At 44.5% G+C, this 13,939-nt stretch overlaps 1 protein-coding gene across 1 annotated transcript in view; it reads right to left on the bottom strand.

The window, feature by feature from the left end:
* Window positions 1-251: 251 nt before the first annotated feature.
* The window catches only part of GPR39 (G protein-coupled receptor 39), a 95,295-nt gene continuing 81,607 nt past the window's right edge, over window positions 252-13,939 (bottom strand). The window contains exon 2 of the mRNA XM_068139108.1: window positions 252-763. Coding sequence (XP_067995209.1) covers window positions 252-763 — 512 coding nt within the window. The remainder of the gene's footprint in view (window positions 764-13,939) is intronic.

The following is a 13,939-nucleotide window of genomic DNA, read 5'->3' as shown; positions in this document are numbered from 1 at the left end:
CAACAGCAAGTGAAGCTCAGAGATTGTGGGGAGAGATGGGCTGATAGATTTGGCAGCTAATGAATTCAGTTAGCAGGTTGAATTTCTAGTGTGCACTAAAAAAATCCCAACAGCAGGATGCAGGACTCCTCTCTGTATAACTGGAAAGAAATTCGTCTGTCTTATTCCTTTTAAGATGTAGTCAGTTCCTCAGTCATTTTCATTACCCTGTTTTCAAGTCTGTTGCTAATCGTTACCTCTGCCTTATGAAGTCATACTCGAAGTTCACAGAGGCCGTTTTGTGTGTCTGGAGTGGGCTCTGAGCTAGTCTCTAGTGGCACTATTTCCAAGCTGGGTGCTGGTGGTTCAAGACCTGGTTTCTGTGGGCTGCAGTCAGACTTGCTCTCATGCTGGAAAGTACTCAAGAACACTTTGGTATTGCTCCTTGTAGAAGACTTGCGCCTGGCTGAGGAGAGCAGTGAGCGTAGAGACCTTGCTCTGGAGCTCAGGTTGGCTCTGAGAAACTTCTCCTTGTTGGCATGCTGTATTGTCAGGCGGCAGCGGAGCACCTGCAGGAACACGCTGCGGAACTGCTGAGAGGAGATGTTGTACAGGAGGGGGTTCACCACCGAGCTGAGGTAGAAGAAGATGTCAGCGATGGGAAAAAGAGTGATGTACGCTCTGAAGTAGGGGACAGTCCAGTCCTGCTTCGGTTTAGCAGCAGCCATGATCCTTCTAACCTGGTTTGGCATCCAGCATATTGCCAGAGTTGCAACAATCAGTCCTGTGAACAGAAAGAGGAAGAAAGGTGTGCATACATGGGGGGGGAAGCATAAAATATTTAGTATCCATTCTGCACTTACTTGTTAGGAAATAGTACCAGCTTTTCAGTGTTTTCCTTGACAGATTTTTCTGTGGGTACTGTTTTTTGGTTGTTGTTTTTAATAACTGCTACAAGGTCACTGCAGCACATGCTCTGACAAAAGACTGCAGAGTGCTCGGATGTTGTTTCTTTGTACCTGTTGTCTTTTATTAGTTTTCAAAGTGTCCTTTCGCTGCTCTCTGTATCCTTAGAATGTGTTTTTGGTTTGGTCAGTGTTCTTACACTCAATGCAGGGCTACAAAGATAATGATGGGACTGGACCTCTTACAAGGAAAGGCTGAGTAAACCTGGGGCTGTTTAGCCTGGAGAAGAGAAGACCAAGGGGATCTTATCAATATCTAAAGAGTGGGGGGCAAGAGGATAGGGTCAGACTCTTCAGTGCTGCCCAGTGATAGACAAGAGGCAATGAGCAGAGAATGAAACCCAGAAGGTTCCGTCTGAACATGAGGAAAAACTTTACTGTGAATGTGCCAGAGCACTGGAACAGGCTGCCCAGAGATGATGTTGAGTCTCCTCTGGAGAGCTTCCAAGCCCACCTGGAGATAGTGATCCTGGGCAACCTGCTCTGGGTGACCCCACTTTAGCAAGGGGGTTGGACTAGATTGTCTCCAGAGGTCCCTTCCAATCCTACCATTCTGTGATTTATGTATTTCCCTTTACTTGGAAAAACAAACACAATAAATAGAACCTATAGCCATATTAGATCAGGCAATACCCAGAAGAGATCAGATTCTTGTTTGTACTTTACAAAAAAAGAAAATGTGTGCATAATAATATATTTCATGTTATTTTTGGTAAATTTCCTCTTAACAGAAGATATTTTTAAGTAAAATACGTATGGAACTTTTTATGGTAATTAAGATATGTTGAGTTTTCTTAAAAATCAGATTCCAGTGGAATTAAATTATGAATGTAAATGAGCAAAACCCAAGCCTCATCATGAAAGTGTAAGCAGTTTCAGATGATAAATTATGCTTTAAAATGTGGTATCTGACCATTTTGTATTTATATGTAAATATAAATACATGTTGCTGCATCACTAATGGCATTAAAAACGGGGTGACTTAAGTGATGGATGTCTGACCATTCTGGCTCTGTGGACCAGTGCTCACTAGGGTTCCAGTGCTGATACCATCTTCAGAAGAGCAGCCCTGCAGAAACGTGTGGGTGAGCTCTAGCAGGCTGTGCTCTGGACGGGACTTGGAGCAGGGGAAGGGCTCTCTGGTGCATGTAAGGCACTGGAAGTCCTGACATCGTGCATGAAATACCAGGTACATAAGAAAATTCTTAGTGCTCCCCCAACCCTGAGCATTAAACACATGCTGAAACACACACCCCCAGTTCACTGTTTCCACTTTGTTTCTATGTTTGCAGGAAAGACTCCTTATATGAACACAGATGGAGCAGAAGCTGCAGGTTGGCTTCCCTGCTACAGAAGCACAGAAGAGTGAAGAGCATCCCAGTGATGCACAGGTTTCACTTCCAGTAGATTTTGGTTTCATTAGCTTCTTCCAAGGTCCTTGTTTCTCAACAGAAGCACAGAGGCAGAGCAAGTTTTACCTGTCTAGACTAAATCAGATGGCACCACAGATCCCTGAGGCTCTGTGATAGTGTGTTTCCAAGCCAGGAAAATGCCACTTCAGTAGTGGGAAGACATGAACATAACAGGGAAGGGGGGAAAGAAAAGAAAAGAACAATTTGTCATAGCTTTGAAACTGCCAGGGCTTGAACCAAGTATGCCCAAGTTCTCTGTACCACACCCCCCCCATCCCCAACAAAGAAAAGGTATGAAGTGTCTGTTGGTTGGTTGTTTTTAAAATAGGTGGGGTTTCTATGAAAGCTCTAATTAAAGAATTTGTGATCTCGCTGAATGAGCTACTGAATAAAAGTTGTGTTTGATAATTTGCTTCTGTAATCACTTCATGTCAACATCAGTTTGGTAGATTGGGGAAGGATCCTGAACTTAGAGCACTGGTTTAAGAGCCCTGTAAATGCACATACAAGGACATTTGTTGTTTTCCATTCTTAAGCCCCCCCACAACTCAGGCACAGGCTCTTCTCATTCCCATTCCTATGCAATCCCCTGCCCCTCTGCTTGGCTGCCTTACTCTTCTACTGCCTTCTTGCCTCACTTTTCTTGTGTCTCTGTCAAAAGCTGATCTGAATTTTGTATTAGTCCTGCAGATTTTCTACCCTTCAGTGCTTTTTTTCTCTGCTGTCAGCATAACAGATACAGGGGTAGTGGTCCTGGTACAGACCAACAGAAACTAAGGAGCCCTGAGCAGTGGCTTGTGACAGGCCTTATAAAACAGGCAGCAGAAGGATGCTACTGCTGCTCCTGGCTTTTCCTCCCGTGCAGTTTAAAGCTCACAGACCCAAGTCTGCAGAATTCTTGTCAGATTTTACCAGATGATTCTTTCCAAGGGAAAATAAGCTCCATAGTGCAATTTTTTGGTTGTTAATTACAAATACGATCCTTCATCATGCTGGTTAAGAGTTTGCTAAATGATGAATGCTGCTCTGAAAAGCTGAGGAGGCAATGCATGCATTTAGTTCTAAAGCTCACATGCAGTGCTCTGAGATGTCTGATTTTAGCTCATAGCTGAATTCCTTGCCACTGAGCTTGCCAAATGCTTCTGCTTCCCCCTTATATTCTTTAGATGTTTCTGGGGAACCGAGTACTTCATGTGTGTACAGCAAGTGAGAAATGATCTGCTTGTGCCCTTGCGCAGTGGGGTGAGGTTAGTCGTGTGGATGGCTGGGAGGAGATGTCTGTAAAACTTTGTTGCTTTCCAGGATGAGGAATTGTTCATTTTTACACTTGAAAAAAATGCTTGTTGATTCAAGGGTGATGCACCACATAAACAGACATGCTGACAAAGTCACAGCACTTCTCCCAGCCGGTCACACTTGAGGTGGAGGCACAAAGCTTTATGTTCAGATCTGAACATACTAAATGTTTTGCCTTAATTGCTGCTGCTATCAATTGGAACTCGTACACAGGCTGTAGAAGTTTGTGTTTTGTTTCAATGTGCAGAAGGTGCTTAAGCAATCTTGTGTCAGCTTGACTGTAAACCAAATAGCATCTCACCCAGTACTGATGCATTTTTCCTTAGAGCCTGCTGCCTGCTAGGAGTTCAACTCCTTTATCTTGTATACAGATTTCCCTTCCACTGTTTCTTATTAAAGTGAAAAAATTAGTAGCTCTGTTATTTTTTTTTTTGCCATTTTCTTGACTACTGTGCTGAAGTGACACACAAGATGAGAGCAGAGATTTATCTTCCATGGAATAATGATGTTTATAAACAAAGCGATGCTATGGTCCAGTGACCTCCATCACTGGTGCTTGAAATTTCCAACACACATTTGAAACTCAGTTTAATCATCAAAAGTGCATTAGACCATGCCAGCAGAAGCCAGGAGCCCTTGTGTTATCCAACAGCCTATGTGTAAGTGAATACATCTCAACCTTTAAGTAACTGTTAGAGCTTACAATTCATTCAATATTGATGTAGGTATTTCAAAGTAACAGGGAAAACAGAAAAAACACCAAAAAAAACCACCACCCCTTAAAAGATCCTTGGCTAAAAACCACTTTACAAGCCTAAGTCATAACCCAGCCACAAAACATTTTACCCAGAACAGGAATTGCCACATTCCACTACTATTTTAGTCTGCCCCAAATCTCTTTAAAGCATACAAATGTATCAGTGATTTGAATTTGGGAATCGCTAGTCTGACTTCCCAAAAGTGGATCTTGCAGTATTAATTCATGGAGTCTGACAAAGGATCATTTATGTAGCAAAATAACCTCAGCATTTCAGTGCCAATAATCCAAATATGCATTGCTGGCACATAACGGGCAGTTGGCAGCCGTCTGTCCCTCAGCAGTGCTGTTTTATTAGAACATTCCTCTGGGCCATGGGGGACTGAATTAAATTCATTATGAACTTTATTGGGAAGGATTTTAAATTGATGAAAATGTCTGGTAGAGAGGGCTTCCTTCTCCACCCTTCCAGATTTTCCTTGTTCTTCTGTTGAATAGATTCTTGTCATCTTCTTGCCACCTGAGCCCTTAAATCTGCCTCCTTTTATAGTCCAACACTTCCTCTCTGTCCTGGCCACTGCCAGCCATTCCCCACAACTTGGAACTGTCTACAAACTGCTGTCTGTCACGGGGAAATACCAACACTGTGCTTTACTTGGCTGCCATAGCCCATTAACCAAGGCTGCTGTGGTGACCTCATGTACATGTTCCTTTGCCCATGCCACCTAACCCTGCCCACCCTGATCTGCTGGCCCCTGCTGCTCCTCACAGTCAGCCTAAGCAGCATTAAGCCTCAAACTTTGATTTCTGCAATTTAATTAATGGCACAAAGACAGGTTCTCAACATCTGCTTGTAAACTGACATTTAAATGGCAATTGTCGGTGGAATATAAACATATGGTTACTGAGTTAAGAGTCAAGTGCAGGCACTGATGCAGTTGGTTCAGAGACCACCCCTACCCCCCCCTTTTTATTTTTAATAAAGCATTCATTTTACATTTGCATGCTTGGGCCAACCTGGCTAGCCTCAAAAGGCCTAATGTGACATTAATGCCCTAGGCCTTAGTCACAAAGTCTTACTTCCATGCATCAGGAAGCATTGGTTCCCAAAAGAACAAAGTACTGAGACCACCCCTCCTTATTAAGCTTATTGTCACAAAGCAGTACTGAGCCTGAGGAAAGTGCTACCAATGAGTTTGAAAACAAGCAAACCAACCTTCTCACTCCTCAACTTCTCCCTGATCATAATAGCAGTAACTAATAAGCCAGAAGAAGGGGAAAACAATGACTCCAGTACTAACTAATTTCTAGAGCTGGGGTTTTAGCATATATTTATGTTTATTTTTGTAATGGGGGGAACAAAAAAATCTTGGTTTTCATTAGAAACCAGGAACATAAGACATCAGTTTATTGTCTCTAGCTTCTAAGAAAAAAAGCCTCAAAAAGCAGTCTTCAGTCACTGAGATGACCTTCCCAACTGCGGATCAATGCAGTGCTGTCTTCCAGCAGCTGCATCTGCTCCGTGCCTCTGCTGCTGCAGTTGCCTGCATGCGAGAAGTCAGCTACCATATGCTTATTGTCTGCTGACAATTGTCATTTAAATGTCAGTTTACCAACAGCTGCTCTTTCCATTGCTGCGAGCCTGACTTGCGGATGCAGTGAAGGAACCAGCCAGGATGTTTCTGAAGGGCTGTTGGCACTGCTCAGCAGAGCTGTCAGCAGCAGGAGCAATGCAGACTGCACTTCCTCAGCGGTGTTAAACTGAGGAAGACTGGAACACCTCGAAGGGGGAATCGTCTTCTCTCCAGCTTCAAGGCTTTCCTACCATTTCTGCTTCTGACAGGTAAGAGTTTGGAGAAGTTCCTCTGGTCAGCAGCCAGGTGGAGTTTCAGATCCAAACTTTCAGCTTTTAACAGCTGCAGGTGATTATCTGGTGCCCAGTGACCTATACCAATTAACCCGTGATTCAAACGCCCCTCTGTCGCTAAACAACAGCAACTACCTCTTGGTGGACAGAGGGCTGCACAGTGGGTGGGAGACTGGAACACACCTCTAACTAACTGCTCCCAGTCTGGTTATTGTCTACCCCTTCAGCTCCTCTGTGTTTCAGCACAGGAGGTTTAAAAGATGCAGAGAGGCGCAGCAACATTTCTTCAGTACTCCTGTGGACCTTATAATGGTTCTGCCTAATTGCCAGCACTGGTATCTCCACATGAAAGGGTCCCTACAGCGTAAATCATCTGCTAAAAGGCCTTTGTAGATACCAAATAAGGCTCATGACATTCAGTGCCTTCATGCCTGCATCTGCTAGCTGGGAAGCCTTTGTCTTGTTTTCCGAGATCGAGTATTAGGCTAAAAGGGCAACAGGACAGATCAGAAGGATAATCCTTCAGAGCCAGTGAAGTGGCCACACTCTTAACTGCCCACCGTTGCTTTTTGGAACAAATGCAGTGGGCCCCAGTAGGAGGCCTCTGCGTTCTCTGTGGTATTAGAGTGCTCATAAGTAACATTCCTGCTGGCACACACATGCAGGGTACCACACATGCACCACAAGGTTCCTAACAGATCTGTAGGTGTCCCCCTGCTCAGCATTCACTGCATCATTCTGTAGGCAGTGATTCACAGCTGGATCTCAGAACCGACTTGAGCCCTGCACTCTGCAGTGCACCTGCCTTTCTGTGAGCTGTGAAGCAGCTCCTTCATGGCTACAACTGCTACAAAAAGCACACCAAACAGAAGAGGAGGTTTTGCTGCCCCTTCCCTAATGCAAATTAACTTCACATTTCCCAAAAATCAATTGCTCAGTCCTGTATTCAGTGCAGAGTCACAAACATCTCTTAAGGGTTTTGCTTGAATGAGGGCCACAGTGTGCCCCATGTGCAGGATAAAGCAGCTGATGAAGTTCAAAACGAGAAAAGAATGTTAAGACAAACCTCCCTTTTCTCTCTGAACCACATGCAAGGTTCTTCTGCTGAAGGACAAACATTATAATAATAATAATAAGCACATATTGATATGTGCTGAGGTGAATATAAAAATGTATTAACCTGAGAGATAAATATTGATACTGCTTTGTCTGTGTCAATATTTAGTTCAAGGGACAATAAATGTTGATATTCACTGGAACATGTCAGTGTGCATTGCTATGTACATTTTGTATAAGCTCTAATTATTCAGCAGCTCTGTTCCTTTTACCCTCAGCTTTCAGAATCACAGATCTGCCTTACTGAGATACCTCTCTGGAAGGTAAGGATGCAACAAGTAAACTATCCCTACTCAGTAACTACAGGGAGAAGAGAAGGAAGGCATGGGCAGTGTATACCTCTCAGTGGTTTCCCCATCAGAGGTCTTCTAACTGCCAGGTAGATCCACAGGCTCCATTTGGGATCTGACATTGGATCTGGGCTGGCTGCTGAGCATGCAGCCTCCTCAGAGTTTCTTCATCGCTGCACACCAGTGAATTGCTGCCTTTGCTGTGGAACCACCTCACGTATCCATCGCATACACAAGGCTCCACTGGCAAAGCAAGACAGATAAATCCAGCCCCTGCTCTTGCCTGCAATGATACTGCCAGGATAACAAGGACAAAGGAGACAGCAAGACAACATTTTTGTCACCAGCATAAGCAGGCAAATCTCCACGCACGCAGAGAGAGGCTCTGGCAAATACACCACAGCCCTTCTCAGAATGGGTTTAAACTGAAGAGAAGCCAGGAACAAACTGGTTCTCTTTATAAATACTGCTGGAAGGATTATGCACGGGGCCTGAGACAGCAGTTGAAAACCAGCTATGTGTGCATCTGATCTTGTCAACAGTTTCCAGCAAAACAAAACTAATGGACTAGCAGTTTCTATAGCCTTCAAAGGGACCTGGGTCCCTCTAGTGTTCATTGGGCTCCTCCTGGCCTCGATGATGCTGTGCAACGAGGCCCCATCTCAGTGAGCACAGCTGGGTGATAGGACAGTGCCGTCCCACAAAGTGGTGCAGAAGTGAAAAGCACTGCGAAGAACCAGCCTGCCTCTTGGTGCAATAAAGGAACCAAACCTGCAAGGTTTTAGTAAATATGTTGCTCTTCTTTTGCACATAAATTTGCCATTCTTCCAACTAAAGACACCATTAATGGTCTTACTGAACCACAAATGCTACACCAATGCATGGTTCTTCCTGCATACAGCCATTCTTTCCTCAAAACAGCAACATGTTCAAGTGTGGGGCAGTGACAACATGGACAATTGAATTTTTTTCCTTATTAAAAGCTTCCATAGATCACTGGAGTTGTCAGGCATATTGGGAAAATTTCACACAAGTATCTGCCACAAAGGTCTTCCATATCAGAGAATCACCTGCAGCTGCTTTTGATACTTCACAGGTGACTATATGCTAAAGTAAATCATCACTGAGGCCCAGGAGATACTAGCAGTCTGAAGTTTCTATTTTCTCACTTAGATTGGGCAATACTTTTTCCCCTCTTCAAATACCCTCAAGGGTGCTAAAGATCATTGAGACCAAATTGGCTTGCCTGAGGTTTTGACCTGATGTTGTGTCATTGGGTCAAATCAATGACACAACAGAACAACTCTCTCAGGTTGAAAATCCTGCATCACCCAGTGGTTTGCTCAGTTCAGGACCTCTTTGCTCTGCTGCAGGCAGTTCTTCCTGACAGGCAGTAAAGAGCTGCTCTAGCCTGGACATGGCACAGCAGTATCACATCATCTACTCAGTGGCAAAAGGTGAGGCCAACAACTTATCTCTAACAGAAACCAGCGCTAAGGGAACCTGCCCAGAGGGATACCCGCTTCTTGCAGGGTGATGCTTCAGTCTCTGTTGCACTTCCATCCTCTACACCTGGTAAACTGCACACTGGGCTGAGAAATGCAAACATTCCCATTAAAAAAGGAGAAGATAACAAAGAGACTTAGATAGAGCCGAACCAAAGTTTCAAGTTTGTGTATCATTGATCCATCCAGCTGGGACTTACAGGGCACTGCAGTAAAACCTTTTGACTCTGCAGCACTAAAACGTAACAGCTTCTGTGGATCCCATCAAATGCACTAGCAATAGCACAGAGAGCTCTGCAGAGGAATAAGCTGGTTTTGCTTTGCTCTGTCACTTCACAGCCCCCAGCCATTAGGTAGGGTGATACCAGGAGTCTGACATTGTCAGGGACATGTAGATACGCAGAATATAATTAGTGAGGACACAAGTATTAACAGTTCTACTTCGTAGCCATTTAAAATATCTGACAGTCATTTTCAGTCCTTCTCAGGGTTGAGTTTTGCTTCTCAAGTGTTTTTAAATACTGCCATTTCAGGGTGCAAACACTACCAAAATAAGCTAAAAATACTCAGGAAAGTTTCATGACAGAAGTAGAGTAGAGTAGAGTGGAGTAGAGTAGAGTAGAGTAGGGTAGAGTAGAGTAGAATTGAATCGAATAGAATAGAATAGAATAGGCCAGGCCAGACCAGACCAGACCAGGTTGGAAAAGACCTTCAAGATCATTGAGTCCAACCTATCATCCAATGCTATCTAATCAACTAAACCACGGCACCAAGCACCCCATCCAGTCTCTTCCTAAACACCTCCAGTGATGGTGACTCCACCACCTCCCTGGGCAGCCCATTCCAATGGCAAATCACTCTGTGAAGAATTTCTTCCTAACATCCAGCCTAAACCTCCCCTGGTGCAGCTTGAGCCTGTGTTCCCTTGTTCTGGTGCTAGTTGCCTGGGAGAAGAGAACAACCTCCACCGGGCTACAACCTCCCTTCAGGTAGCTGTAGACAGCAAGGTCTCCCCTGAGCCTCCTCCAGGCTAAGCAAGCCCAGCTCCCTAGGCTTCTCCTCATAGGGCTTGTGCTCCAAACCCCTCCCCAGTTTTGTTGCCCCTCTCTGGACACGTTCCAGCAACTCAACATCTTTCCTAAACTGAGGGGCCCAGAACTGGACACAGGACTCAAGGTGTGGCCTAACCAGTGCTGAGTACCATCAGAGAACACGAGTAGCCATTTTGCAGAACAGTGATTAAAGTCATGGTCCCCTTTTCACAGCCATACACACTCATACACTACCAGAGGAAATCATTTGGGTTTACCTACTTTGTACTGGGTTTGTGTGGCTAAGTTTTGGTAAGTGGTTTCTGTGAGAAGCTGCTAGAAGCTTCCTCTGTGTTCAACAGAGCCAATGGCAACCAAGATGGACCTCTCCCCACCCCATAACCACCCCGCTGGCCAAGCCCAGCAGTGATGGTACTAGCACCTCTGTGACAAAATGTTTAAGAAGTGGAGGGGTGAGAAGAGTGTGAGGAGTCCTCCCAATGAGGAGGAAGGAGCTGCAGAGACAATGCATGATGAACTGACCACAACTCCCCCACCCCTCCGTGCTGCTGAGGGGACAGGGGTAGAGAAAATCAGGAGTAAAGTTAAGCCCAGGAAGAAGGGAGAGGAGGTGTTTCAAGGTTTGCATTTTATTTCTCATTATCCTACTTTGATTAGATTAGTAATAAATGAATCTTATTTCCCTAAGTTGAGTCTCTTTTGCCCATGACAGTAATTGGTGAGTGATCTCCCCCTGTTCTTACCTTGACCTTCGAGCCTTTCATTCTATTTTCTCTCCACTGTCCAGTTGAGGAGGGGAATCATAAAGTGCCTTTGGTGGGCAAATCATTATGGAGATGGTAACATTTATAGGCACTGTTACACAGCAACAAAAACACCTTTAAAAATCTTCCCCTCACAAGCTCCCACCTTTAATGACCATTTCTTTCTTCTGTTCATTATGTTATAAACTATACTTCAAACACAAGTTTATTTTGCTCTCCAGCTGCAATCCTCTGATTTTAAACTTCATCTTAGTGCTCCTCATCAGCTATAATGCAGTCTTAAAAATGCACAGTGTTAGCCAGAAGTGCTGGTTTAGTCTCTGGTACTGTAATGGGATAATTCATTTTCAGAGTGGAGAGCTGAAGCAGCTCCCCTGCAGCATGGCAAGCCTCCTCCCCACCCCCTGTGCCCCGCCACCCCCATGCCAGGTTAGCCTTTCAGGTCACTATGCAAACACTCCCTGGTGTTCTGGATCTTCAACTACATGGACAAAGCAAATTGGTCACTGCACAGCCAAAGCTGCTGTGAAACATAAAAGCTTAAAGAAGAATCTCATAGTCCTTGTCCTCTGTGGTATCAGTATCACCAAGGTTGGAAGAGACCTCAAAGATCATCGAGTCCAACCTGTCACCACAGACCTCATGACTAGACCATGGCACCAAGTGCCACGTCCAGTCCCCTCTTAAACACCTCTGGGGATGGTGACTCCACCACCTCCCTGGGCAGCACATTCCAATGGCAAACAACTCTCTCAGTGAAGAACTTTCTCCTCACCTCAAGCCTAAACTTCCCCTGGTGCAGCTTGAGACTGTGTCCTCTTGTTCTGGTGCTGGTTGCTTGAGAGAAGAGACCAACTCCCTCCTGGCTACAACCACCTTCAGGTAGTTGTAGACAGCAATGAGGCCTCCCCTGAGCCTTACGGTAGCTACCAACCTGGCATTTGAAGCAACAGTTGCCCATCCAGGCGCCCATATCATTCAGTTTGTAAACAGAAACTACAAAACCCAGCATCTCATTTTGACTCACTCATTTCCACTCACTACAGCAATTATCCAGTAAAAGCACAAAAGCTGTTTTAAATGGGGGCTAACCTGGTGAAAAGAAGATCAAGAGTAATGTGGAAATACTCATAGAGTCACAGGCTCACAGGATGTTAGGGGTTGGAAGGGACCTCTGAAGATCATCAAGTCCAACCCCCCCTGCCAGAGCAGGACCATACAATTTACCACAGATCGCACAGGAATGCATCCAGATGGGTCTTGAAAGTCTCCAGAGAAGGAGACACCACAACCCCTCTGGGGAGCCTGTTCCAGTGCTCTGTGACCCTCATGGTAAAGAAGTTCCTCCTCATGTTGAGGTGGAAGATTTGGACCTCTCCTTTCAGGAAAGGCATTTCTAAGCCCATTAGTTAAGACAGAAATCCATTAGAGCTAGCCAGTCATTTGAGGAGGTTTACATGGCGGTCATGTTTATGTCAGCAGTCCTGACACATGCAACAGAACAAGTCAGTCTAGCTTTTATGTGAACCAGTACAGTTTTGCAACAGTTTGCAGTAAGTCCTGTCACAGAAAGGTATTATGCAACAAATTACCCTTCTCCAGTTTGGTTTCATTCCAACACGGTGAAAAAGAAGATGCTTTGGTCAGTCAGACCAGTCAGAAGTCAGAAGTCAGTCAGAAGACTGACTTTATCACACACAATATCCACTTAGCTGGACTGCACACTGCATGTGAGATTTACAGGGTGGGGGAGGAGGAAAATCCATCCAGGACTATGGAGTTCTACTAATTTTGGAATCACAATAAGAATCAGACGAATGTAGACTCACAATCTGTGAAGCTGTTGCACAAACTTTACAGCATACAAGTTGAGATAACTTTACTTGTTCAAATCATTGCTCCTCCCTTTTTTGTCATTTCAGAATGGCAACCCTGTTCAAATACAAAAGTAATGTACATTAATAGGTGTGAAATGGATGCCGGCACCGGAAGACATACCGCGGTAAAATAAATGTATTTTAAACTGCTCATTTTCAGCAGGGTGAACATTCCAGCTATCAGCAAAGACATGCTTATTGGAAACACTTATCTCTGCACCGAGAAAGTGGTTTTACAAAACAATAATAGGGTCACAAATATGCAGAAGGGAACAGGTTCCGTTTTTATCGGCGCTTCTGTCTTTCAAAACAAATTCTTGCTATGGTTGCTTTGATTCTCCTTTAGAAAGAGTGAGGGCTTGTTTTCTGTCTGCACTGGCAAAACAATGGGAAAAAATGCATCTTCCATATACCTCTCATTTAAATTCTGCCTTCTAACTAGCAAACACAATTTGGAATTGAGAGGTTTTGTGGTCTTACGTTACAAAATCAGCCGTTGCAACATTAAACAGCTCCTCCATTGCAATTCAGCAGGAGAAACCACTGAACAATCAACTGCAGCATACAAATACAAAAGGACAATACATTAGCTCAGCAGACACAAGATGATTGTGAGCTCCACCAGAAAGACAAGTTGGAGCTATAGGTCGTGTGGAACTGATCATCGTGGGGCAATCAGCAAAGGTCTTCCTAAACGAGAGAGGTATTGCCAATCTCCAAGTCAGCTTTCTGTACCAAAGCAAGAAAACTTGCTGCTTTGTAGCAAGTGAAATGGAAATGGAATTATTGATGCACAAATGGTAACACAACTATGCTTGCCAGCTGCCTTAAAAAACAAATGCAGTTGGAGTTTGTGTTCAGCAGCCTAAGTGAGAAGAGAAAACAAAGCAAATTGTCATAAAAATTGTGTGCAGTTATCCAAATTGTACCCCAAAACCTGCAACAGAAAGCAGGAGTCAGGGAGCGGAAGAGCAGAAATGCACCAAGGCAGATGTGACACCGGTGGCACAAAGGCTGACAGCCCAGGGGCTGAACTTTGGGACTGAAGGCAAAGTTATG

This window comes from Melanerpes formicivorus, unplaced genomic scaffold (genome assembly GCF_026170545.1).
Source record: "Melanerpes formicivorus ecotype bairdi unplaced genomic scaffold, bMelFor1.0.p_v2 SCAF_5, whole genome shotgun sequence".
Classification (NCBI taxonomy): Eukaryota; Metazoa; Chordata; class Aves; order Piciformes; family Picidae; genus Melanerpes; species Melanerpes formicivorus.
This window is presented reverse-complemented; position numbering and strand designations above follow the sequence as displayed.